Source organism: Siniperca chuatsi, linkage group LG6 (assembly GCF_020085105.1).
Source record: "Siniperca chuatsi isolate FFG_IHB_CAS linkage group LG6, ASM2008510v1, whole genome shotgun sequence".
NCBI classification, from domain to species: domain Eukaryota; kingdom Metazoa; phylum Chordata; class Actinopteri; order Centrarchiformes; family Sinipercidae; genus Siniperca; species Siniperca chuatsi.
The window spans coordinates 15402023-15429063 of NC_058047.1; the positions used below are offsets into that span (position 1 = coordinate 15402023).

At 40.3% G+C, this 27041-nt stretch overlaps 3 protein-coding genes across 13 annotated transcripts in view; all 3 read right to left on the bottom strand.

Annotated features, from left to right (window-relative positions):
- mcoln2 (mucolipin TRP cation channel 2) overlaps nucleotides 1-5746 on the bottom strand; it is a 19298-nt gene extending 13552 nt beyond the window's left edge. For 4 of the 6 annotated variants that reach the window (XM_044200052.1, XM_044200051.1, XM_044200049.1 and 1 more), the window contains exons 1-4: nucleotides 3034-3188; nucleotides 2166-2319; nucleotides 1380-1553; nucleotides 103-259 (exon numbers count right to left, since the gene is read on the bottom strand). In XM_044200052.1, coding sequence (XP_044055987.1) covers nucleotides 103-259; nucleotides 1380-1553; nucleotides 2166-2319; nucleotides 3034-3077 — 529 coding nt within the window. In that variant the 5' untranslated portion in view covers nucleotides 3078-3188. Of the gene's footprint in view, nucleotides 1-102; nucleotides 260-1379; nucleotides 1554-2165; nucleotides 2320-3033; nucleotides 3189-5607 lie in introns of those variants that run through there. The other 2 variants (XM_044200050.1, XM_044200053.1) reach the window with 2 other exon arrangements.
- Nucleotides 4288-16971, bottom strand: clcc1 (chloride channel CLIC-like 1). 6 transcript variants are annotated; one of them, XM_044200041.1, is made up of 12 exons: nucleotides 16833-16971; nucleotides 16384-16604; nucleotides 14945-15034; nucleotides 10658-10768; nucleotides 10208-10429; nucleotides 9195-9299; nucleotides 8555-8695; nucleotides 8346-8445; nucleotides 7649-7746; nucleotides 7199-7345; nucleotides 6538-7101; nucleotides 4288-5761 (listed from the first exon to the last, which is right to left on the bottom strand). In XM_044200041.1, exons 2-12 carry the CDS (start codon nucleotides 16516-16518, stop codon nucleotides 5657-5659), a joined length of 1818 nt encoding a protein of 605 aa, XP_044055976.1. In that variant the 5' UTR covers nucleotides 16519-16604; nucleotides 16833-16971; the 3' UTR covers nucleotides 4288-5656. The 6 variants fall into 6 exon arrangements, with proteins under 6 accessions (XP_044055976.1, XP_044055978.1, XP_044055977.1 ...); XM_044200043.1 differs by lacking the exon at nucleotides 9195-9299 and having other exon boundaries at nucleotides 16838-16965; XM_044200042.1 differs by lacking the exon at nucleotides 9195-9299 and having other exon boundaries at nucleotides 16384-16882.
- Nucleotides 16972-17727: 756 nt separating this feature from the next.
- On the bottom strand, nucleotides 17728-26345 carry ftsj3 (FtsJ RNA 2'-O-methyltransferase 3). The gene is made up of 21 exons (XM_044200038.1): nucleotides 26170-26345; nucleotides 25902-26007; nucleotides 24821-24867; nucleotides 24558-24637; nucleotides 24206-24305; nucleotides 23674-23868; nucleotides 23416-23531; nucleotides 23067-23171; nucleotides 22677-22777; nucleotides 22437-22523; nucleotides 22189-22335; nucleotides 21726-21861; nucleotides 21219-21412; nucleotides 20930-21050; nucleotides 20670-20751; nucleotides 20342-20495; nucleotides 20157-20251; nucleotides 19769-19871; nucleotides 18811-18994; nucleotides 18531-18625; nucleotides 17728-18420 (listed from the first exon to the last, which is right to left on the bottom strand). Exons 1-21 carry the CDS (start codon nucleotides 26234-26236, stop codon nucleotides 18150-18152), a joined length of 2586 nt encoding a protein of 861 aa, XP_044055973.1. The 5' UTR covers nucleotides 26237-26345; the 3' UTR covers nucleotides 17728-18149.
- Nucleotides 26346-27041: the final 696 nt, after the last annotated feature.

Sequence of the window (27041 nt, forward strand, 5' to 3'; positions counted from 1 at the left end):
TAAAAAAAAATAAAAAACATTTAAATGTAAAATTCTGAATTCTTGAACACTGTGTATCTAGAATTAACAACATTTTACAAAAAAGGAAATGTTTCCTCTCACCTGTCTCCAGCTGAGCGTCTATATCATAAGCCTCGTCTGACGGCTCCACGCTGCCTCTCTTGTAGTACTCTTTACAGATGATGAGAGGCAGCAGCTTGTCGTCTTCATCCTCAGCATAACTGATGGGACCCACAGAGAGCCGGCCCAACTGGCTGTACTATAAATATCAGAAGCCTCAGGTAAAACATACAGTCCCAGGGTGATTTACATAATGTTGGTGAGAAGCTTCAAACTGCCGTATCACACACACAAAAAGGTAAAATATTAAGTGACTGAAAAAAACAAACACGTAGCAGTTCCCTTAGTGGCTGGTTTTACAGGATTACCAGAAAAATGTGGAATAGTTCAAATTACATTGAGTATGTTTACATGAACGTTAGCATCCCAGTTTTGAGTCTTATCCTGGTTCTGATCATTTTTGGGTTATGGCGTTTTGGGTTATGAGAAACGTGATTATTCATATCCCTGTTTACATGATCATGACATTGTGTCTTGATTCCTCAAGGATAAGGGCTCATCCATGTTTCTGAGACTGTGATTTGATGTTTACATGCATTACACATAACCAGGATACTAGTGCACATGTAGACGCACTCCATGAAATTAAAGAAAACAAAAAAAAAAATCACCTTGTTAGCTAAATCATCATATAAAAACACCACAGACCTACAAAATTCTAAAAAATATATAGTCATATAATAAAAGGCTTTCTTTGCATATTTTAATATCGAAATCTTGTTATTTTTACATTTTTGAAAGTGCTGCATTTTCATTTAATCGTGGTGTAACAGTAGTAAAATATAAAACTACCCCAATAACCTAAGAAAAGGGAAAATCTCAACTCAAGCACAATGCAAACTCAAACCTACGACACTTTAGTTCAAACTAACTGTTAGAAATAAGGCTGCATTCAAGTAATATCAGAGTTATCCTAAATACCAATTTCCAACTTGTATATAGCGTTCTTGTCAACATCAAAGTCATAATTACGACTCTGGTATATTAAACCAAACAAACACTGATGCCTCAGGTCAACAACAGTCCATTGTTCAAGGTAATCAAACCCAAATCTAATGGATATAGTGTCATATATTGTCAATGTACAGTACTTTTACCCATCACACAACCAATCAGACAACCATCTTGAACACTCACAAGTTGTTAACACTTTTCCATCTCCACCATCCATCCCATATGACTTGAACGCCACATTACAACCATTACTTTTCTTTTTTTAACAGCAGTGGTAGTGTGTAAGGTGCGGGGGTTGAACTTGCCTGATCCAGGACATAAAACAGACTGTCATAGACACCATGCTGCGTGTAGACAGCAACACTGTAGTCGTCCTCATCCACCCCACTGTAGTCCTTCAGGAAAAGGTTTTTGAGGGCCATCGTGTTCTCCTCCTTGTAGGACACCACCAGCTGGTTGTTGAGGCCGAACAGGATGAGCTACAGAGGAAACAACAGGGAAAAATGGGAACATTTTTATTTCATGTTAATGCTTGCAGTAATCAATGAAGTACATTTATTCCTGTTTAGAATTTATACTTTTTTTGAATATTTCTCTTACAACACTGATTTGGACTTTGTCCATTTGAAGAGATGAAGATGAACTTTGAAGTAGTCATTTTACATCTTGAGTAAAACATCAATGAAGTTACTGTTTTTTGGGGTAGTTTTTCTGTTTTGTTTTTGCAGCACTTTTTTTCCAACTACTGAAATAATGAAATTATTTTATGGTGAAACATAAGAAGAAATAACTACAAATTCCTTCATTATCAGCATTACACACAGCCAACAGCAAGAAGAGCCAGGCTCAGAAGTATGGGTGGGGTTCACTTATTTCATCATCTTTCATTTGAAAAAAAAACAAAAAACAAAACAGACACTCAGATTATGTAGGGCCCTGTGTGTCTCCCCATTGTGAGACTTTAAAGTTGTTATAACTTAAATATCAACACTAATTCATATAGCCTACATTTACTCCACTCTCCATGAGGCAGTTTCTGGGTGGATCTTTCCAGGTCTTTCCTAATCTACATAAAACCTTACAGCACGTACTTGTGTGGTGATCATGACGATTTTCAGAATCTGCACCCCAAGTTTCCAGGGTATGTGTCGTCGGGCCCGGTACTTCTCACAAGGGCTCATGAAGTAATACCTCAGGTCATCTCTCAAGTTCTCCTCTTTGATAATGTCTTCAGTCATAACAGAGCTGAAACAAAAAAAAAAAAAAAAAAAAAAAAAAAAGAGGTACAACAAAATGTAATATCGTGCTAGAGCTGGGAGACAAAATGAAAAACTGTTCTACTGATAAACTGCTCTCAATTTAGAGTTGATTCTAGTATGAAGAGGCCAGAATATAGCACACAGGGTGAAAAAACAGAAGTCAAAGCGTGAGAAGGCAGCTATTCATGATAATTTACTTGAGCAATAGTTGTGTTTTTCAGTGCACCAGATTGGTCATCTCATCACAGGAAGAACTCCATGTACTGAGTACACTGCCTGCATTCATTGTGCTGCTTGGGTTTAAGTCCAAGGTGAGCTCAGTGAGTGTACTTTCAATATTTTCCAGCAGTTTGTCGCCCGCCGGCTCTCCCTGATATTGTACAAATCTCCTAGTATTCCTTTTTACTGTTGTTGGAAATTAACCTTAAGGAGTTTTGATAAATGAGACATTTTTCCGTTATTTTCTGCTGAATGTTAAAGCCTGTTGCATGTCTGGTGCTGTTGTTTTAGTGTAAGACAACAACATCTAGGTTATGTAAATTAGCTTTAGGTTAATTTTGGCAACTACATCCGGTGCTTCGGTTCACACATTATGTTTCAGAAACATCATTTTTTAACTATTTAACACTTAATAAAGTTTTAAAATGTCGAAAACATGCCACTAAGCTTCTTTTCTTCTTCTTTAAAAGAAATGTCTTACCTAGTTGAATTGCTCCTGTCCAGATATCGAACTAATAATTCCATGATTGATTATCCACGTGAATACCACGTACTCGTAAAGGCTGACAGACGGACACTCACTACATAGAGAAGTCAGTTCAGCTGGGTTTTCTGTGTTACCACGCACCTTCCTGTCAGCCAATCAGAAAATTAGTTTCAGGCGGCACGCAAGTTCACAATCTACGGCCCGGAAGCCACCAGGGGTCACTGAGAAGATCGAAATGGGTCTCTTCTAAAGATATATTAAGATACTTTATCTCTACTGCTCTTCAGCTGTTGTTGAGGTTACATGAGAATGACTACATCACCCAAACGTCCACAGGAAATTTTGACCCGACACAAAACAATGTAGTCTCTACTTCTTAATTGTTATTATTTGGCTTTCTATGTTTTATTTATTTTAGGATTTTTCTGGTGGGGGAAAACTTTTATATTTTTGGCCTAAAGGTAGTCATGTTTAAATACGTTGAGTCTAAAAACTACTGGAATCAGCCTGCAACACATCCACCAAGTGTTTGTTTTTAATTGTGGAATGTAAACTCCCCCAAGTTTGCAAAAACTCCCAGATACACAGAAAAATACCAAGGAAATGACCTCACTGCAGACTGTGGTAGCTACAGCCCTGTCCGCAATGTTAAGTACCCGATTTGTAACATCACTGACATAATCCAATCCCAGGCCATATATTTAACAAACAAAACCCTCCTCAGATGGGTTGACTAACATCTGTTTGGGGCTACACTGCTCAAAAGGAAGTGTGGGTTGATGTCTTAAAATCAACCTCAACACCTTCATTTTTTTTAAAGAGAAATGCGAACGAAATTTGGCATTCAGGTGTCATTTTTCCCTAGTAAAGGCAAGGAACATAATCCAACCCTTTGTGTGCACACACGTGGCTGTGAATTGCAGTGTCAAATAAACAGTGAAAGTTGTCACTGACAGTCTCAATGGTACACTTGGGTTTAATACAATTTAAAATTTTGGAATGAGATGTGTGGATATTCTTTGGGTTGTGGCTGTGAAACATGCAGTAATAATAGACATCAAAACCTCTTTTAAAGCATTGCATCAATGCTGTCTTCCTGGTGTGTTCATAGGGGTGTGCTGACAGATGAGTGTGAAAGGTCAGATGAGAGGAAAATGTATTCTGCATGAATCCAAAAGCAAGACATTCATGATGTCTACTCCAGCTTTGCTACGAGAAATAAGGTCTCCAAAAGATCATGTATCCCAATTCAAAGGATGGTCAGTATGAATGTTATATTTTAGCTCAGTAACTTCACGTTGGACAGAACAACAAATTCATGGTCACCCACTGATAAATATAATTACTGACAGTGTGGAAACAAAATACCCAATTTAAAACATAATTTACTTCCAAAGGTCACAGTTAGTAATGCATCATAAAATATCATATACAGTACACATAATGATTGTGTTCCTGGCCACCTGAGGAACACAAGTCCAATATTCACTCTCCTTTCAGCTGTTTTGCTCTTCAGCAACTCCTGAGGGAAATATCTGCCTCTTTAGCTGTTAAATGCTCCACTATGTTCACCAGCTTGTCGCTGTGTCTGTCTGCTGCTTGGTTGTGAGCAGTTAGTGAACACTGGGTTCGTCACAACTTATTTACTGAAAACAGCTGGCTGCTGCAGCTAGAAAGGAGAACGAGGAGAGCCGTGTGAAGCCAAGTAAACTAGAACAGTAATGTTTGCACTTGACAGCCAAAACCACAAGCTGAAAGATTGATTGGTGCAGTTTTCAGTATTGTTGCCTATTTCACTATTAAGAGATTTTCAACATTTTGTGCTTTTGTGTAAGACAATTCCACTGACCATTAAATATTTTTTATTGATTTAATACTTTTTGTAATGTACACATTGATTTATTAATTTATGAAATCCACTTTTTCCACTGCACCCAACCATGTTGTCAGCATCCATGGTCTCAGCCTCTTCCAATAGAAAATGAAAGAAAGTAGCACTGCTGCTCAGAAAAAAATGACTTCAGCATCACTATTTCAAATCTTCTATATACAAACCATTAATCACCACAAAAATATCTTCTTGTAAAAAGACAGCATAAAGAAATAGTTTTTATCCCTTTTAAATTACAAAATCTAAATGTGTCTTTCAACTTCAAAATTGAAACAAGTTATTGTCTAATCATTGTAATAATTAAACATTATTCTTTCATTATTATTACAATGAAACTAGGCAAACCTAGTTTGTAACACCATGATTCCTGTCCATAGGTAAAACACACTGACAACAGATCAAGTAAATAATGTTGTTTCCTGTTTAAAACTCTTTTAGTCTGGCTACTGTGTGGTTTATTGAACGTTTTGCTCTCCTCTAACTGAGGATATACTGCTAAGCCGAAATCCTCAAGAAATATTGAGCAAATTCACCAAACTGACTGCTCATGGTAAGGCACATTCAGTTGACCGCACAGCACATAAAGTAATTTGGCAACACAGAGGTGGTTCACCCTTGTAATGCGCATTTAAACAAGTCACTCAGACATTAACTCTCTACAGTCCAGAAAAACGCACCAAACACTGATGATGCTCATCTTCCAGCTTTGACCGATGTAGAAGCTGTCTACTCCGCTGATATTGCAGATGACTCCTGAACAGAAACTCCGACAGTTTCAACTTGGGTCAGTGAGAAAGAGGAGGTTCTGTCTTCTGCTGAGGCTTGCAGGTCCTGCAGTGAGGGATTTATATCAGAAATATATTACACAAAAATGCTTACATGTTCAAATAAAAATGTCTTGTAGGGGCAAATACATTCATAAAACAGTATAAAATATTTAGATTTACAGATATTTCAACCAATAAAAAAAACTTTGCCACTACATGTCAAATAAAATAAACTAATTAGATTGATTTAGGAATTAAGTATATTATTGGCTAAAATCCTTAAAAACATCTTCTTAACTGACATTTAGTTGCCTTACATTATATAAAGGGTTATGTTATTTGCTGCTACAAGCCTTCAAATGGCAATAAAAATTCATAAACTACATTTACTAAATATGCAGTGGAATTCAACCACTTTAAAGCCAAATATTTCTGGTTACAGAGAAGAACGATTTGGTAGTTACAACGTATTTTAATCAAGATTAATTTCATGAGATTTTTATAAAATGTATCCACGGGTTACTGGCTGAACACATTCACACACACACACAACAAGCTCAACAGCTATCATCCAAATGCAAAAGTAACACTGGACAAATCAAACCCAAATGAAAATGTGACATTAAAATATGAACTCGTTATTAAATACTGATTTACCAATTTATGTCGCATGTGAATATTCATCATCCCATTAGCACAGGTGAAATGCCGAAGTATTAAAACATACAAACAGGGTACTAAAGGGTTTAATCACAGTTAAGAAACATTATTGTATGTCTAAAGTCAGATATTTGTAAGATGAATTTGATTTTGTTTTCATGTATTTTAAGAAGAACTCACCTGAACATCAGTTTGTGAAGGCCGCCTTGCTGCTGGCTGAGCTCTAGATGCTGCATCATCTCCAGTAAGTTCATCTTTAGAAAGGTTTTTTTTCACTTTCAGAGGTTTAGTCTTTGATTGAGATGAATCTGATTCAGCGGGTGTCGTTTTTGATTTGTTAGCAGCAACACTGCTAGCACTCGCTCCTGCTAGCTCCTCTTGGTTTTCTGAATCCGACTCTGCAGAGAGATTCTGCTCTGCCTCACGCAGCACAGCATCCGTCTCATCCTCACTGTAGGGAGCCTCGGCAGTGCGTACTGTCACCACATCCACCTTGGCTCGCTCTTCTCTGGGTCTGTTGTGCCGCCTCTGATGAACCTGGTTCCTGTTTAATCTGCCATCATAGGCTAAGTGTCTCGGGGCAAGCTGTGGCGCGTCTCCTCCTGCTAAGTGCTCATAGTCCTCGATCTCCTGGAGGTGACGCCGCGGTTGCTCCAGCGGTGGAGGAGTAGGATCCCTTATGCGGCGGAAAGGTGCAGTGATGCCGTGCTGGAAGGCTGCCTGCACACTTCCATACATGCATACCTGTAGAAGAGTCAAATATATATACCAGTATAGAGAAGCATTGTCTGATTTTATTTATTTGCATGAGTGTGAATGATCATTTATCAAGGGTCCTTACCAAAATGATGAGCACGACAGCGAGGAAAACTGGGATCTGCAGGGTAACGGGTAGATCTTTGAGGAGAGCTACAAGAAACTCACTGATCCCCTGGCCGATGTGCTTCAGCGGCTCTGTGATGAGGGTTGTGATGGTAACTGTGAACGCCTAAACAGAGAGGGATGTTTAGAATGTAACTAACTGTATGTGCCATTTCCACACCCATACAGACATTCAAAACTAATACCAATTTTAAAGTAGTATAGTTTAGGAAGATGTTATCATTTTAAAATTTATATGAGAGAGTGAAATGCTTAATTCCATTTCCTAAATAAATGCATAAAAACTGGAAAATAAAACAGCAATGCAACATTTGACACTTTTATGTTTTGATATCTTAGTAATAGTAAAGTTAATAGTAATAGTGATTATTCTGTCAAGTTTTCCATACATGCCGTCATAGTGACCTACCTTGGTTGGAGGTACCAGCAGAATGGGGTTGACCATGAGGACTTCATAGTATTTCTTACAAGGGTCATCTTGAAAAGTCCAGGTGCTTCTGACCCATTCTGCAAGAAAACAACCAAAGAGAGCAGAGGTAACTAAGAAAGCAACTAAATAAACGTCTTTCTTCAAAGGCCTGGTATCCCTGTCAGTAGCAGAGAGTGCATCCTCCCAAAGAAAAACTTAAGCACTGAAAGCAAAAGCCATCTGACTAGAAATAAGTGCAAACCATTGCAAAAGATTTTGCACATTAAATGTGCACCACAACCCATATATGAAGCAGCAGAAAGATACACACCTGACCACAATTCATTTTACATCAATGGCCCTAACAGGGGGCTTTTACATAAACTTCAACATGGTGATAGTACCGATAATGTAATTACATAATGAGTTTAACAAGAAGTTCAGATATTCACAATATTCTTCACATCATTGCTATGCAGTGGAAATCATGTATCTCCAAATTTGTTGATTCTGAATTTGTTAAATAAACAGAAAGATTAAAGATGAATAAATACATTAAAAACGCATTGTACCAAAGCTGGAAAGAGGCCTGTTTTCTCAAGTTTTGTTTTTTCAAAGTTGACATTTGTTCATGTAAATGGTTTTTACAGGAGGGGCGACGATATGTAATTTATGTTCACAATTGTAACTGACTCACCTTTCAAACTATCAGTCCAGTCAATTTTCTTCATTCCTGTGCATTTTTCATTGATGCTATTCATCTTTGCTATGTTGTTTTGGTGGTCAGCAAAGGCAGTCTGAAAACAAACAAACAAAAGTAATGGTATTACAAACTTATCTGTCTAACAAAAAGGCACCGAATGACAGCTAAACAAGAGCAAGGGAACTGAAAGAGGTCTTCTTCACCTTGTACAGATATAACCAGTTCCAGACAACACTGATTAAGAAGGAGATAGCAAACAGTCTCCTGAACTGCATGAACCAGGACACTGTTGACCACCACTGTGTGCATATGATGGCCACTATGACCAGAACAACCAGCAACATCTGGATCACAAACAGAGAGAACAGAGTACAACGTGACTGGTTACACGAGACAGAAAACTGTAACACAAAATACACACCAAAAGTATTTTAAATTCATACAGAAGTGGGCCACCTTAGCCAGCTGGATTGTAAGTGTTATTATTACATTTCATTCAAGTTAAAAGCTCAACAATCACATAGAAAACAACTTTTTATTGCAGACATTTTTCTGTTGCTGCTATGACTACTTGTCATGTCTCACTACTGCAGGTCACGTGGGATCAATGGATTGTTGTTTTTGTCTCTGGACGTGTGCTGCATGTTATACACTAGAGGATAAGAGTGCAGATTGGTTGGTCCTTAACTAGTGAAGAAGGTCCCAATTTAAGTATGTGATCTTGATCTACTCACAAGCCAGTAATGGCTGGCTGACATGCATTATTTTTACAGGTTACTCAGAGATATCAGGTTAGACAGGTAATCAAATTTCACAGGTACCATTTGCATGCGCTGTAGTAACCTGTTTGATATGAATCTGCATATACAGGCAGCAGGAAGTAATCATTTTCCTCCTCTGCCACTCTGCTATGACTGGGACACTTTCCCGGTCGGAAGTCTTTGTCATCTACATGCATACAAGTGAAAAGCACATTAGAAACCCATTTGAGTGCACACACAGTCAAGAAATCGTTTTTCTCCAGGAGAAATCTAGCTAATGTTTCTCTAATCCCAACCCCGATAAAGAAACCCAGGTTTCTAGTTTACACAATGTTTAAGAAATCAGTTTACTGAAGAAAGCCTGTAACCCAGTTACTTAAGTGCATACACATACACTGACAGTGAAGCGGCAAAATGTTCTCGTATGAGTACTGCGGAAAAAAAAAAAATCAGAGAAATCTGCTTTAATTATTTTAAAATTCAGTCAGATTTGAATGCTATATAGTGTACACCAGGATGTAAATTTCCTCTGAGAAAACCTGGTCCTCAAGTTTGCAACACACACTCCAGTTTCACTTAAGACACATGCAAAAAAGGATGAATTTTGGAATTTTAAAATAATAATAATAATAATAATAATAATAATAATAATAATAATAATAATAATAATAGTAATGTAATGGTAGTGGTAATATTAATATTAATAAAGTAATAATAACAGGAATGATAATGATAGGAATAATAATGATAATAATAGTAATAAGACTAATGATAACATTTGTAATTGCAGTTGTTGAGCAGCAACAATCACAGATCCAGACTCTGCAGCTCCAGAGGCAGAAATACCTGCTCAAAGTGACAGAAGAAGAGAGGAGAGAAACAAGAAAGCACAAAACTACTGGCGAGAGAAGATGTCGAGTTAGTAATATGCATTAATGGGATACGAATGCATACAGATGGAGAGGAGGAGAGAGGAGCTCAATGCATCATGGGAAGCCTCCCGGCAGTTTAGGCCTATAGTAGCATAACTAAGGGATGGCGAGCACATGACTGAAGATAACAGAGACAAGATTTCAGATTAATGAATGAGCTTACTTTTAATAGTTCATCAAGCTCCACGCCACATGTGTCTACAAAACGCCATTTCCAAGCCTCATAGTCATGTGGTCTGAGATCCACTAGAATCTGACTGATGGCATTGTCCAGAGCCCCTGTTCTCCAGCTATCTTCACCCTCCAGAAGCATCTGAATCTCTGTCATGTCTTGTCTGGACAGTTTGATTTTGGCATCATAGTGGGCGTCCGTGGAGTCACTGGGCTGGGGAGAAAAGGGGACAGGTGTGGTAAAATTGCCAGGCCCCATTTTCTACTGTATGTGCTGTAAGTGCACCTGGGCCCTATCTAAATATTGAACCAGAACTGTGTTTGAATACATTTAAATGGAGCTTGAAACATCAGGGATATCGCATTTAAAACAGATGAAGTATCTTTGTCAAAAGTAGGCCACATGACAATAGCCAAAAAGACATGTGAAATGACCACGTACCAAACCAACTCTTTGTATTTCCTTCAGGAGTCTCCTAAGGAATCGCATGAACACTGGATGGCATGTAGGCCGCTGTGAGATGAGCTTGATTTTCTTCTCTAGTTCTTCAATCTGAAAGAAAGAAAAGCACAACATTTGTGATGCTTGACTGATTCCATGAAGGAAGGTTTTCTCATTTGGCATTTAGAGACTCAGTGTCTTGCTAAAGGACAATCAGCAGGGCGGATGCTTCTTTTCAAGAGGACTCAAACTTGTATTTTTTTGGGCTGAAAGATGAAGAACAGTGTCTCTGATGTCTCCAGCAACCTTATGCTTAATCATTTTGAGGTGTCTTAAAGTTGCTGGTCATGTCAAGCTCCACACCAAAGGAAATTGGGATGGGTGCATGCACACACAGTGACCGGCAGCAGTAGCGTTTTGTTTGTTGTGTCATCGTTGTTGAGTTTTAAACTGTTTTTATGTTGTTTTTTATTATTTTCTTCATCTTTGCCAGTTTTTGCCAACTGTTCTTGTTTGTTGCTATGCTTCTCTAATGTTTAAAACAGAAAACTTTCCTAAAAATAGGGTGGTAAATGTCTGCAGCAAAAACACTGGAACAGAAAAACCTGTCTGTTCCATATAACAACAGTTGTACCTAAAGAAAGCAGAGTCAATTCAGCATGACAGCTCCCATCCCTGATATCCAGAGTTTCAGATCTTGCCCTTTGGTTCCATTTTTAGACTCCCGTTAACCAAAACCAACAGATATTAAAAAAAAACACACCATCTGCTATCTCTCAACTAAATTCTGATAGGAAAACATACATGAACACATCAACCCATTCGAGATCTAAATTCCAATTGTTTTACTATTCTATTTTTTATTCATAATTTATAACATTTATAACGCTTAACCTTTGGAGACAAATAAAATGATTGATGTGTGAATTAAGACATTTACTGATTACTGTTTGAATCTGACAGGATATACAGGATTTAATTGCCATTATCCGCACAGTCACTGCGTGGCGTGCTATAGCTAAACATACACTCAATTCCTGTGATTGGTTTCCTCAGAAAAACTTCTAACAAATGCTATATATATATATATATATATATATATATATACACACACTTCTTAGGACTTCTTAGGACTTGCCTTACTCGTTGGAGGTATTTGGCCGTTGCTGTTTTCCTTTTTACCTGCCATTTGCCTGTGGTATTCCAAGGTACTTGTAACCATCCTCAATGTCTGCTATTGTTCCTTCTGGGAGTGAGACCCCTTCTGTGTGGACTACCTTCCCTCTCTTTGTCACCATTCGACTGCACTTCTCAAGCCCGAATGACATCCCAATGTCAGAGCTGTAGATCCTGGTGGTGTGGATCAGTGAGTCGATGTCCCGCTCGCTCTTAGCGTATAGCTTGATGTCATCCATGTAGAGGAGGTGACTGATGGTGGCCCCGTTCTTGAGTTGGTATCCATAGCCAGTCTTGTTGATTATTTGGCTGAGGGGGTTCAGACCTATGCAGAACAGCAGTGGGGACAGAGCATCTCATTGGTATATGCCACATTTTATGGATACTTGTGCAAGTGGCTTGCCATTGGCCTCAAGGGTGGTTTTCCACAGCCTCATCGAGTTTGCAATGAAGTCTCTTAGAGTCCTGTTGATGTTGTACATCTTCAAGCATTCAGTGATCCATGTGTGTGGCATTGAGTCATATGCTTTCTTGTAATCAATCCAGGCAGTGCACAGGTTGGTGTCGGGCTCTGCAGTCTTGGGTGACTGTTCTGTCAACCAGGAGTTGGTGTTTGGCTCCTCTGGTTCCTCTGCCAATGCCCTTCTGTGCTTTGCTCATGTATTGATCCATGTGTCCACTTATCTTAGCCGCGATGATGCCTGACATGAGCTTCCATGTTGTGGAGAGACAGGTTATTGGCCGATAGTTGGGTGGGACTGTACCCTTTGCAGGATCCTTCAGGATCAGGATTGTGCGCCCTTCGGTAAGCCATTTAGGGTGCGTCCCATCTCTTAGCAGCTGGTTCATTTGTGCTGCTAGGTGCTCATGGAGTGCAGTGAGCTTCTTTTGCCAGTAGGTGTGGATCCTGTAAGGGCCCGGTGCTGTCCAGTTCTTCATACCTGAGACTCTTTCTTGGATGTCTGCCGCTGTGATGGTGACTGGATTCTGTTCAGGGAGGTTGCTGTGGTCCTTTCTCAGAGCCGCCAGTCACTGTGCATCGCTGTTGTGTGATGCCTCCCTCTCCCATATACTTTTCCAGTACTGCTCCGTTTCCAGCCTTGGTGGGTCTGCTCTGCTGTTATTACCCTGCCATTGAGCGAACACTTTCGCAGGTTGGGTTGCGAACAGCCGGTTTATTCTTCTGGCTTCATTATCTCTCGTGTATCTCTTTAGGCGGCTGGCCAAGGCTTGGAGCCTTTGTTTGGCAGTTTCGAGTGCTTCAGGTATGGGCATCTGGTTGTACTTCTTGGGTACTTGCTTTCTCATTGCACCTCTCTCAGCCTCTGTCAGTTGGCTCACTTCTCTCCGGGCCTCCTTGATTTTTGCCTCCAACCTTCGTTTCTATGGTGGGTACTGTCTCTCATGGCTCCCATGGTTGCTCTTGTAGCCAAGCATCTCTAGGATCACTGCTGCTGAGGCATATATCAGCTCATTGGTTTCAGTGATGGTTGTGGTAGGGATCGCTCTCAATGCTGCATTCACATCTTCTAGGAGACTTTCTGATGGTACTTCACTTAGCCGTTGTAGTTGGCGTCGGGGTTGCCTTGTATTCATCCTCACCATGATCTTATCTTTCAGGTCAGTCGCTGCCATGTTCAGCGTGATTTCTCTTGGGGCTTCGTACCCAATCTCTGGTTGGGGAGCTGCTGGTTGCTCCCCACTGACCTGTTGTCCTGGCTCCCCCTTGCCGTAGCATTTGTGTTGTATCTCGCCAATCTCAAGTTGTGATCGCAGTTGCCGCTTGTGGATGTTGGAACACTGAGCTACTAGTTGCTTCGCTGTAAGCCTTGATTGTGGGTTTCAATATATATATATATATATATATATATATATATATATATATATATATATATATATATATATATATATATATATATATATATATATATATATATATATATATATATATATGCTCAATGGCAAGAACAAGGCCCAGGCAATAAACAGCTACGCCCTGCCAGTGATCAGATACCCTGCGGGAATAATAAGGTGGCCAAAGGAAGAGATACAGACCACAGACGTTAAGACGTGAAAGCTCCTCATCATGCATGGAGGGTTCCATCCCAAATCCAGCACCCTGAGACTGTACGCTAGCCGTAAGGAAGGCGGCCGTGGACTAGTGAGTGTGAGAGCCACTATCCAGGATGAAACATCCAAGATCCACGAGTACATCAAAGATAAGGCCCCAACAGATGACGTGCTCAGGGAATGTCTCAGGCAATGGAGAACAGAGGAAGACGTGCTGGAGGAGGGACCATCATGGGAGGACAAACCCCTGCATGGGATGTACCACTGGAACATAACTGAAGTGGCTGATATCAAGAAATCCTACCAATGGCTAGAGCGGGCTAGACTGAAGGACAGCACAGAGGCACTTATCATGGCTGCACAGGAGCAGGCCCTGAGCACCAGAGCGATAGAGGCCCAGATCTACCACACCAGACAAGACCCAAGGTGTAGGCTGTGCAAAGAGGCCCCTGAGTCAATCCAGCACATAACTGCAGGGTGTAAGATGCTGGCAGGAAAAGCATACATGGAGCGCCATAACCAAGTAGCTGGCATAGTGTACAGGAACATCTGCACTGAGTATGGACTGGAAACCCCGAGGTCAAAGTGAGAAACACCTCCAAAGGTGGTAGAGAATGACCGAGCCAAGATCCTGTGGGACTTCCAGATTCAGACTGATAGAATGGTAATGGCGAACCAGCCTGACATCGTGGTGGTGGACAAACAGCAGAGGAAAGCCGTTGTGGTTGATGTGGCAATACCAAGTGATGGCAACATCAGGAAAAAGGAACATGAGAAACTAGAGAAATACCAAGGGCTCAGAGAAGAGCTGGACATCGGAGCACTCGGGGCAGTGACCCCCAAACTGGAGGAGTGGCTACACCAGACATCTCGGTCCAGAAGAGTGCAGTACTAGGAACAGCAAAGATACTGCGCAGAACCCTCAAGCTCCCAGGCCTCTGGTAGAGGACCCGAGCTCGAAGGATGAGACCACCCGCGGAGGGTGAAGGACAAAGTTTTTTTATATATATACACAGCAGCCTGTTTCTGTAGATCCACTACCTGACTGTTACACGATGTCAGCTCAGCCTGGCTGGGGTCCTTCTGGGTATACTTTCTTCTTGCGGTTGGCACATTGTCATAGTTTGCTGGCTGCAAGGCATGCACATGCACACACACACACACACACACACACACACACACATATATATATATTAACTGTGAGAACAGAAATTGTTAGGTAAAGTTGAAAAGATATTCACAGATTCGAAACTTCCCGGATCAATATCTTCTAAACGAAACGTTAAAACACAAACAACGTCTCTTTCCTACCGTAGTAAGATAGACAACGAGCTACAACCTAATTTTCACCTAAACGTACAACAGGTGTCGTGCCAGGGGTAATTACCTCCGATAGGAAGTGTGCCCCCGGCCACAGGAGCGCACATGCATTCGGTGAAGGGGGTTACATATTTTGGCAGACTGCATGTCCAGCCTGGTAGTACAAGTAGCTTACCGTAATGGCTTTGTGTTATGAAAAGTGATATTTAAATACAATGCATTATCATTATGATGATTATTATGATTATTATTATTTACCCTTTATGGAGGGGGGATTCAGAACCATTTACAACAATATCCAACGGTAGGCTATCATTTGCAATGTAAACGTGGATTACAAGGACAAAATATTGTTTACAATGCTGCATTCAGTTCAATGTACATTTCTAGTCAAGTGGATGTAGGCTAAGTGAGGCGAGCAATGTGTTTAACTGGTTACAGTGATCTTGATTTTACTGTATCGACCACATAGTTATTTGAATGAACAACTTCCTTACAAAAGGTTACAGCGTGTCTGGATCTAGCTTTCAAAGAGTAACACAGGATGACCAAGTAATCGACTCTGTGGCAAATATTAACATTGTCAAATTATCAGGATTTTTTTATTTTATTTTAATTCACAAAAATAATGCAAAAGCATTTTTTCCCAACCTAAGTGTTGTAGTATAACCAACAGGAGTCCTCTGATGTGTGAAGTGATTTTTGTGACACTACACATTATAGAGTGAAGTTATTGAATATTATTCCAAAATAAAACTCCCCAAAAATCACACAAAAGCATTTTTCCCAAAAAAGAAGTGTTGCAGTATGACCAAAGGAGACCCCTGATGAGTGATGTGATTTTGGGGACACTACACTTTGTAAGAGTGAAGTTATTGAATATTTTTGTAGACTTTTTAGACGGTCCCTGCGCACTCGCCTGACAGCTGGCTGTACATAGAGTCCAGTGTTATTTGTCCAGCTCGGAGGACGGCTCGTGTTGGTGAAAATTAGGTTGTAGCTCGTTGTCTAGGAGTTATTGATCCGGGAAGTTCGAATCGGTGAATATCTTTCCAACTTGCCGAACTAACAGAAATATCAACATGGCTTCAGGGCATTCAGGGCAATAACAAGGTCAGCAAATGCAGTTTGGTCAGTGTAGACATTTAACATCACCCAACCTCTGCTGGCTTCCTCATCGTTTTGATGCTTGCATCGTAGTTGAGCATATCAAAAGGGTCTATCCAGTCGTCGTCATCCGCCTGCTGTCCCGTGACAGCCAGTGACAGGCTGCATACCAGGACAATGAGGAGCATCCTGGCAGGGAGGGGGGGTACTTTGTCCAGCGTTAAAGCTAGTTTAGCTAACTAGAGCGGCAACGTCTGAATCCAAACAAGAGCTCCTGCAAAGTGAAAGCAAGTGCACGTAGTTAACTTTAATTAAAACTAACGCAAGTTGAGTAAATTACGTCAACTAAACAAGGTTGAACTAAAGCTAATGGTAGCTGCTATGCTAATTTCAGACTCAAACTTGGTTTGATACCAAGTATCTGCTACGACACATACGCGGAATATTAAAGACTTTCCACTCAAATTGCACAAAACAGCTCAGCATTACAGCCATAATTTACCACACCACAGGGCTGCTTTGGCCTTTGACAACATCAACAAGGCTTCTTCTTCTTCGTAAAGTTTAATGGCGGTTGGCAACCAACGTTATGGTTCATTACCGCCACCAACTGGAATGGAATGTGGCTCGGGACTCTAACTATACATTCACTAATGATTAAATAAAAGAAAATAAACTGAGAAAAATCAATAAAAAAATTAAATAAACACACCATAGTTATATTCTGGTTAAACTGTGAGCTTTACTAGCAATCGGTTTGTTTTTTAGCCTGAATGATAATTGAACACATTTTTGCAAATATAAACAACCATTATCCTCATACAGTGGGATCAAGATTACAAAATATAGTTCCAGCCTTTAGTTTTTAGACCTGTTTCTTTCATTTACTATATAAATCTTTTTAAAACATGACTGAAAGGTGATAAGATGAAAGATAGTTTGCACATTGTTCTAATTGATGAACTTGCACAAGTATAGGACACATGAAAGACTCAGTAATTTCAACGCTTTGTGCATTTACGAAGGTGAAATTATTTCACAGTTAAAGAACTGAAGCAGGTAAAACTTAAGACAAAAAATATGGAATTCATTTGGCTGCAGCCATAAAATCAGTCTCAAAGTATCTGCTGCATCTGGACACTGAAGGCAGGTCACACTTAAACCTGATCACACCTGGGAGCTCGCTGGCACAACAGTCTCAAACAGTAGGCCACTGTATTTCAATTTTCCGTTGTCTTTTCCAGATTTAGTGACTAATACAACTTCAGTAGTTTACAAATGATGTCATCTGACTCACACTACCAGCACAAAGCATAATACATGATCAAAATCTTCTGGCAAGAAATTAAGGTTCTGAAAAACTAACCTACAAAACACTGAATTAATGACTCAACAACTCATTTCAACAAAACATTTATTGCAAAGATGTGTATATAATATTTACAATATTAATACCAACATTTCTGGAGAACACATTTATTGTTATTATGTTTAATTTGATTTACTGCAATTTACAGAGTTCATGGCAAATAATCTACATCTTCAGGAAGACGTGCACAGAACACCAGCATTTAAATACCCCCAGAACATATCTCAGGTGTCCAGGAGAAGGAGGTGTTAGGGACCTCAGCAAAGGTTGCTAAAAAGATGGCAACCATGTGAATGACCACATTCACTTTGGCCTCTGTACATGATACAGGAGCCCAAACTGTGGCAGGCATCTTAGCTCACAAAGCTCCATAAATGCTCACCTGCAACACGAGACCAGGCAATGTTTAATAGTTAGAAAGGAGGGACTATGAGCGCGACAGGTTCAAATCTATCTTCCTTTTCGCCCTTTACCACTCTTCACCCCTCCTTTGCCACCTTTTCCTTTGCCACCTTTTCCTTTGCCACCTTTTCCTTTGCCACCTTTAGCGTGTTGTTCTTTCCTCTGCATTCCCCGCATGTCTTTCTTCATGCGACTGTCCACCACTTTGAAGGCTCCCTTGACACCGGGGGGCCGTCTCACCTTCTTGCCAGCTCCCTTTTTGGTCACAAGGTATGTTACTTCTCTCTTCTCCTTCCCCAGGCCTGCTTTCTTGTAGATACTGAAAAAGAAGAAATTATTGAAAGCCAGTATGAAGCAATGCATGTAGTTTCATGGAGTCATAATTTTCTTTTGAGGTGCGGCTCCAACCCTACAGGTGTGATGTCATACCTCTTCAGCTGAGCCATCTTCTCCCTCTCAGAGATGTCCACTGTGTTGACAACTGCCTCTGCTTTCTTCTTGGCCTGCTCCATCTTCTTCAGCATCTGGAAAAGTCACAGAGAAACTTAACAAATTAAGATCTACAGAAATACTTTGACCATTGCCTGATTTACAGGGTCCTTAAACTGAAAGGTTTTGCGTGTTTTCAATCATGATCCAGTTTTATGTCTGATCATCTTTTGGTGTCTGTCATCAACAGTTGCACCATTGTACTTTTCCATGATCTTACCCTCCTCTTCTTCCTGGCCTTGGCCTCAGCAACTCGTTTGATGGGTCGGGCATCGATCTCCTTCCATTTTTGTTTGTACTCCTCCACCATCTCCTTGGTGAGCGGCACCGGCTTCTTCCGGTGTTTCCTTTCATCGTCCAGGAACCACTCCGGTACCTCCCACTGTTCCTCTGAGCTAGCAAACCTGCAGGAGCATACAATCAGCATAATGTAATTCATCAATATTGTGTATGTACTGACACTTCTTTTTTTACTTCTTAGAACACTAAATCCAGTATTTAAACTAAATAATGATGTTTTACAAATCTAGTTCTGTAGCTGACAATATCTATAATATATAATCAGTGTACAAAACATTTTGGCTAACCTGCCTCCCTGCTAAGAATTAAATATCAAAGCAAAAATATGTAAAAAGCATCTTTGTAATGTAATGATTTAAACACTGTGTTGTTAATGCAAGGTCACAGATTTTAGTAGTAGGGGAAATCACGTTATTTCTCTTATTGTCCTCCCAACTATGTTTTCATGGCACTCAACCCCAAGCCCATTTGTTCCTACTGAAGATGTAAATCTTTAGAAACGGTTCCCAAATATACAGTATATTTTCATTTTCACATGAATGCATGTGTGTTTCATTTGGTGCTATAGTGAGTATTTACAGCAGCAGGACTTTGTACATGGGATTGATTCAAAATAAACTACAGTGCCTGCCCACGTTCATTGTAATGGAGGAACATACTGTATGTGTTTTTTTAAATTGTTTTTGATAACAATGGAGCTCTCGCCACAGACTGAGCTACACGAGGCTTCGGCAACACAGGCAATACTTGTCAGCAGGATCAATACATTGTTGATTAAGCTCTTTTCATTGGATTTGTTGACAACAAGAAAATGCAAAATATCATCAGCCTTATACTTTAATTACTGTAAGCGCGCACACACACACACACACACACACCTGTGGAAGGAGCTGTCCATCAGGTCCCTGGCTCTCTTCTTAGATGTAGCGATCTGGCAGCCCAGGGCCAGGCCCTCTGCATCCAGGATCCTGGCTTTCTTACCTTCGGAAGACAACATCCACAAAGTTATACAAAAACATGAAGCTGACATACTTTTACTGGCTGCATTTACATGCAGAGAAGAGTTTATTCTCATCTTGGTTACTTCTGTAACCTGGTTTTGAGTTGATAAATAACACCCGAGTTTATTACTTCCACCATTAGAAATATACTATACAGATACCTGGTTTCTCTTGTGTTATAAGTTCTGGAGTCCAACGGTTAGGATTTGTGTAGGCTGGAGATCACCAGTTAAACACTTGAAGTATAAATATTTCTCATACTCACTGGTGCTTTCTACAGGAACAACCTGCAAGTCATCATCAACAGCCTCTCCTGACATCCCACCAGCCCCCTTGGCCTGCTTCATCCTTGTAATCTCCCTGGACCAAGCAGCAAAATATTGATTAATTTATTTGTATATTTCTTTAGTTGTCAATAGTATGAATCAAATTGGATCAAAATGGTTTTACTTCTCATCGTCGCTGTCATCTGAGTCGCTGTCACTCTCCTCTTCAGCTTCCTGTGAAGGACCCGCCTTTTCCTCCTCTGGCAGAGCAGCCTTCTCCTCCTCCTCCTGCTCCACCTCCACCACCACTTCTTCAGCTTTACTCTTTTTGCCTCTCTCTATAAAAAGATGCAAAATTGTCAGTCCCAGATTTAGGAGAGCTACTACCCTTTTAAAAGTGATATTTTATACTCATTTTATGTCGGTTTTGTTTAATGAATCATGGAAATCCCTTTTAGAAAAAGACTTTTGATGAATGAGTGAATAAATGAATGAGAAACAGGGGAGGCTACCTGTTCGTTTGGTCTGAAGCCACTCAGTCTGTTGGAGCTCGCTCTCTGCGTCTCCCTCCAGGTCAATCTCAGAGAAGATGCCCTACAAAGTAAAAAAGAATGGCAGGGTCAAAGGTCAGAGGTCACACAAAAATCAACTCATTTGCAGGTGTAAGCCATGAGGGAGAACAGTAATGTGAATGAAGAGGCAGGTGACCAATCATTATATATATATATAACACCAGTTTGTTTAACTGTCAACACGAACATTGCGGACAAACCTTGCTGAACCACAGGTTGGTCTCTCGTTCTTTCTTCTCATCCTTTCCCTCTAGTTCCACCAGCAGACCACTTCCCTGCCCTTCATCCTCCTCCTCCTCCTCTTCTTCAGTGAACTTTACTCTGGAAAACAGACACAAACATGCAGATAATCAAAAACTAATTAAGAGGACAATTAATTATTGATGGTATGACCCTTGTGTTTTTTTCCCTGTGAAAGTAGGACATTATTTCCAAAAAACTTTGGAAAAACTTGCAGGGCTAAATGCAGGGCTGTTTTTGGCCACTTACTTCTTCTTTGGTGCTTTCCTCTCCAGCTCTGTCTGTCTCTGCTCCACCTCTTCCAAGTCCTCGTCATCTAAATCAGAGGCCAGGGACATTTTATCCGCCTCGTCATCCTCTTCCTCAGACAGGTGGAGGTCGTCATCTCCTTCTACCAGGGCGTCTGCAGCCTGCATGTCCCCCTTGGATATTACAGCCAGCACCTGATGGAGAGAGATGAATAGTAAAGGAACATCAAATTACTATTGGTGAAATGTTTAGCTGCTTCTCTGTGTAAATCAGAATAATGACCAAGTGCTTAATCTCGTTTACACCAAGTACTGCATGTCTGGAGAGTTTTTTGACCTTAGGAGTATTATTACTTGATGAAGAACGAAATGTCGAAACATCGTAATTGTACTCATTGTACTTCATTGTCGTCATTGTTCTTTTTTCATTCTTCTTGAGATTGTTTTTGCCTTTTTGGTTTTACCAACCCAGCCCAAATGGGAGGTTTGCATTGTGTGTGGTCTTCACCTTTTGCTTGTTGATGGTGCTGAGGGAGAACATGGATGAGTCACTGGTATCTGCAATGGAGACGCCAGGCAGGTCCATCTTCAGCTCCACCCTCTCCCTCTGCTTCCTCCGCTCCTTCAGCAACTTTTTCTTCCTCCTGATGGAGCATGACAGTTACACAAACTCAATCAAAAAAGCTGCTGGTTCAATGAGCAATAAATATCCTTCACAACCCTGTCTGTGGGGTCTGCTGCAACTTGGTACTGTTGATTAGAAACTACAATGATACTCTTCAAAGGGACTATGCAGGAGTGTTCAGGAAAGTCCAGGACAGTAGAAAAAAATAAGGAAATCTGTAATGGAATTTAATAGGCACCATAAGTTATTAAAACAAGCAACAAATTGTTGCAGAAAATTATAGAAAAATTTAAATCAAATCCCGACTGGAAAGAGAACCGCAATCCTGACCAACTTTGCGTCGTACCGTTTGAGCTCAGCCACCTCCTCAGCTTTAAGTTCGGCCAGTTTCTTCTCCATTTCTGCCTCCTCTTCTTCTTCTTCCTTCTCCTCCTCCTCTTTCGTCTTGTCTGGTTCTTCCTCTGAATCACCCTCTTCTTCATCAGAACATAAGCTAAAAACAAAGCAAAGAGGGGTTTTTATTTTTATCTGCTATGACAGTCTGGCAAAGACACAAGAATATTTCAGTGGCTAAATGTGCTGTAAAGGGTTTACTTGATCTCCTGGTCAAGCTGTTTGGCCTCCACCTTCAGTTTTATGGCCAGGAATCTCCTCATCTTGGACCTCCAGTTCAGCAGCAGGCTGCAGATGTGAGGATGGAGGAAAAAAGAACACACACATGCATGCTTGATTCTCAAATACTTATCTGTATTATTTTTAAGGGGGAAAAAAACAGTACCAACAGTTATTAACTAATGCGCAGACCTCAACAGTGAGTGACAAAAAAAGACTTACCGGAGCTCTTTGCGGCCCAACACTTTGATGTCACGACAACACTCTTTTATCTCGTTAGTGGTGGCCGAGTGAGACTCCAGGTCTGTGTTGTCAAAGGCGATCTGAATGAAGAAGCAGAATGAGAATGCCAATACAGGAAGGCTTTTCCTTAGCTTGATCCTTCCTGTCTCTTCTCTCACTAACGTCAGTCAGTTTGCATTGCATACATTGTACTTTGGACTGTAATGAGATAATTCTTCATAAATGTTACTTTAACTTTCTTCAACATCCTTCTCCTACAGCTGCAATATATATTTGACAAGGTTTTCTATGAATTGGCAGAAAATGTGCCATGACTTCCAGCATCAGTCTTTGACAATAATAATAATAATAGTAATACAGAGATCTCACCTCACTGGCTTTGCTCAGGAAGTCAACAGGGTTGTCGGCTTTCAGAAAGGCTGTCACTGTGAAACTGTGGTAGAGTGTCAGATCACCATCTGTGTATCCCTCTGCCTGGAACAGAAGAGCAGCTGCTTGGTCAGAGATGCATGCAATATTTGGAGTCAAATGTTTACTCCAAAGTAAACATTATAACTATCACACCATAGCAATTCATGTGTAAACAGCTACTCAGGTAATCACAGGAAATCAAGGGAAAGTCAACTTTAGTGTTCTAATTGTGACAAAACAGCTCACTGAAAATTATCCATTAAACACTGTTCATCTAGTATTCCATCATCCCATACAATGTACATGCCTTTGCCTTCTTGACGGGAATCAGATCCCTCACAGTTTTGGCCTGCACCTCCACCTCTTTGAACGCATGTTTGGGGTCAAAGAACTTACTGTCAATTTTGTCTGGCGCAACAAACCCTGGTAAAGAAAACATTTTTTTGGTTTAGATGTAATTTGCAGAAATGGCTAAGAAATAAGAGCCTCATTTAGAAAATATATTAAAAAAACAAAATGAAAAGTATGTCTTCTCATCACAGACTAATCTGTAGCTGCCACTGACCCTGACAGATGACAAAGATCTCAGCAGACTCGTTCCTAGACGCCTGCGGCTTGGTGGCCTGCACCTTCTTGAAGAACTGCTGGAAGATCCAGAGCAGTGGCTGGTAGTCTTTGGAGCGGAAGACCTTGGTGACGAAAGTGCCACCTTTGGTCAGAAACTCACAGGCCAACTTCAGGGCCATGAGGGTCAAATGAGCTGGAGGTGAAGAGGGGAACATGGTGAGATTTTGGGACATTATGTTCAAATGCGATCCATTGTGGAAGGTGGGGTGTGCCTCTTATAAAACTACTCTGGGATGTGATTGGGACACAAACACACTAGAGGAAATAATGGTAAGAACATTTTATTTTCCTTTCAAACTACATACAAATGTTGTACCAAGATGTGATTTTATCCATTTGTATGCATTAATATTTTTTGACACATAGAAACTATTAATAAACACATGACTTAATGCTATACTTAATGGGCAAAATTGTATTATACTGACTGTGTGTTTTAAATGTCAGTCTAATGCTTTAGTGGCACCTACCTTGTGAGAAAGCATCATATTGCCAGTTGGCTCCCACATTCGGGGCTCCATCATTTAACACAACATCAACCTTCCAAGTCTGCAGTTCCTTTCGTAAAGCCTGCGTATGGGACAGACAGTTTCTCACTTAACAAATCCATGTTAAAAACTATCCTATAACTTGTCATTTTAGAGAAATCTAATCTTTTGTAAATAGTGCAGCTGTCTAATGCCATGACAAAACCCTTTGTGTCTCCAGTGCCATATTTTTTGTAGGGCTATTAGATTGCTGTGTATATCAGTGTATGCAGCACTGCAGCCAGGACACTGTTTTCCTTCAGTGATGCGCTGAACTCTGCAGCAACTGCCTCACCTGTCTGCATTTGTCAGTGGTGATGTCCTCTTGCAGGGCCACCACGTTGGGGATGGGCTTGATGGGCACCAGGTCAACACCTGACCGGAGGAAACACTTTTTTTTTTTTAAAAACTTCTCTCACAGTAACTCAGTAATCAAACTTAGATTGCAACTGAAAATTGGGCTTTTCCAAACAATGAGACTTATCAAAACAACTGAATTTAAAAGCCTAAGCAGAACAATTTATTATCAGATAATCATACTGATGACATTACACTCACCAATAATGAGACTTGATACAGGCATAAACTTGGATGCCACCTGCAACCTGCAAGGAGATTTTGAACCATGAATATATTTATTGTGCTAACTCTATTCTAGTACATATATTTCGCTCATCTGTCTCCCTAGGCAGAGCATACAAATACATAGCCTCATTCATGACCTCAACCTTTCGTACATTATTCCAGGATTTGGTCACGTTGCACTCCTTCTGCAAACCTTAGGAAAAAACTTTTTTAAACGTATTATTCAGCAGCAGGTTGTTTCTTCAAAAAGGTATTTTCGTGATCCGACAGATGTATACTGTCTGCCCAGGATGATAAAATGTTTGCCTGGGCAAAAACCAATGTTTAGATCCAGTATTTCCACAAACTAAACTTATGTTCAGACAAAGAGGAAGAGCAGAGCGGAGTGGCACAGTCTGTGGAAATATTGAATTTAAACTTTGGCTTTGTCCCAGGCAAACATTTAGTCAGTCCAGGCACAGAAAGAACACATCTGTGAGATCACACCTTTGAAGACGCAGCCCATCGCTGAAGGTTAATATAAGGAACGCTTTATAACGAAGTCATTCATGGAGTGCTGAGGTCACGAAGGGGGCTAACAAACGCAGTACTCCATAGGATATTTATGTATAAATAAGGGTTTCGATTAAAAGGGGTGGTAAATGACATTTTGGCTTAATGCCACTATGAAGTCTGTCTGAGAAAACCAGAAGTTCCTGCTTCTATCATGATGTCCATTATTGGAGGAGTTTGTTGAGCTTTATCAAACTGTCCAAAAAACACATTTGTAACTACACAATTAACAACTCTAAATTAAATACTGAAGGAGGGTCGAACTACCACGTTTTATAGAAAAAACGACTAAATATCTATACATGTTTCACATGATGGAATGAACAAACAATACAAACGTATGCCACTGGGCAGCGTCCCCTCATTAGATTTAATTCTAGTTTAATTAGATTTTCATTTTTTCATCAACCCCCCATCTATGGAATACAGTTTGTGCACCCCTGCTTTCAACCCTCGACATGTTGCTCGACAAAATCTGATCGTGTGTTGACAGGCAGCTCACCATCCACCAGGAGCAGCACACAGGTCGACCAGAGCTCTGGCTTTCTGTAGAAACTGAAATTTACGATTGAGCTGGATGAGTTTGAAGGAGGAACGAGAGCGATAACCTGAAAAAGACAAGATGTTATTAGACAGTTGACAGTACTCTAAAATCCTGATCCAGCACACCCTTTTTGTTTTTAGTGTTAGCGAGTTAGCTAGCAACCCTGCGCATGCTACCTCTGTCCACCTCTATGCTTATCTTTTCTAGGAGTGGTACGCTAACTTACCTGTTTCTTTAGCCAGATGGTAGAATTTATCTTTTCTGGTCTTTCCGACTTTGAGTTTCTTCCCCATTTTTGTCGCTGCGTTTTACACTTTAACTCAGAACTATCACACTCGGGACTCAAAGCACTCAAACGTCCATGAAAACAACACGTGTGGCTGTCTCGGCGCAGATGTTCAACGTCACACTGCCAGTATTTCTTCTTCTTCTGAATTGTTTCCGGTGTTTCCGGGACGTTGCCGCCACCTGCTGTCTATACCACATAATGCAATCAATGGAAACCTCTCAAACTGTAGCTAAACTGATAAAATCTAGTGGTAAGAAGCCACTTACATTTAATTAAGTACAGTTTTGATATAACGGGTTTTCATTTAAATACATTAATTTTGAGACACTTTCCACTTTAATCCCACAACATGTTAGGGGTATATACTTTTAAGTCCACTACATTTTGCTGAATGCTGCCTTTAAGTTTTTACATACCAAACATGTGAAGTCATAAAATATGATTCATTGCTGTAGTTTAAACTACCCAACAGTAAATAAAGTAGTTAGCACTATCCTGCTGACAGTGCTAAATGATGCATGATGATGCAGTGAAGGGCTGGCTCATCCAAATCACAAAAAACATAGGCCTACTTTTTCTGACCCAGTGGTATCTAGCCGTATGTTTTTTGTTTGTGCAGGTTTTGAGAAAGAATGAAGTTTACAATAGGAGGGGAAATTACATTAAAACAGTGTCCATGTTACTCTGGATAATCCACCGACATCACTGTGAACAGTTTCCATTAAAACTACTTTCTACAGGAGAAACAGTTCCTATGAAAACTGTAAAATGAAAATGTATTCAGTGCCATTGAATTGGGGTATAAAACC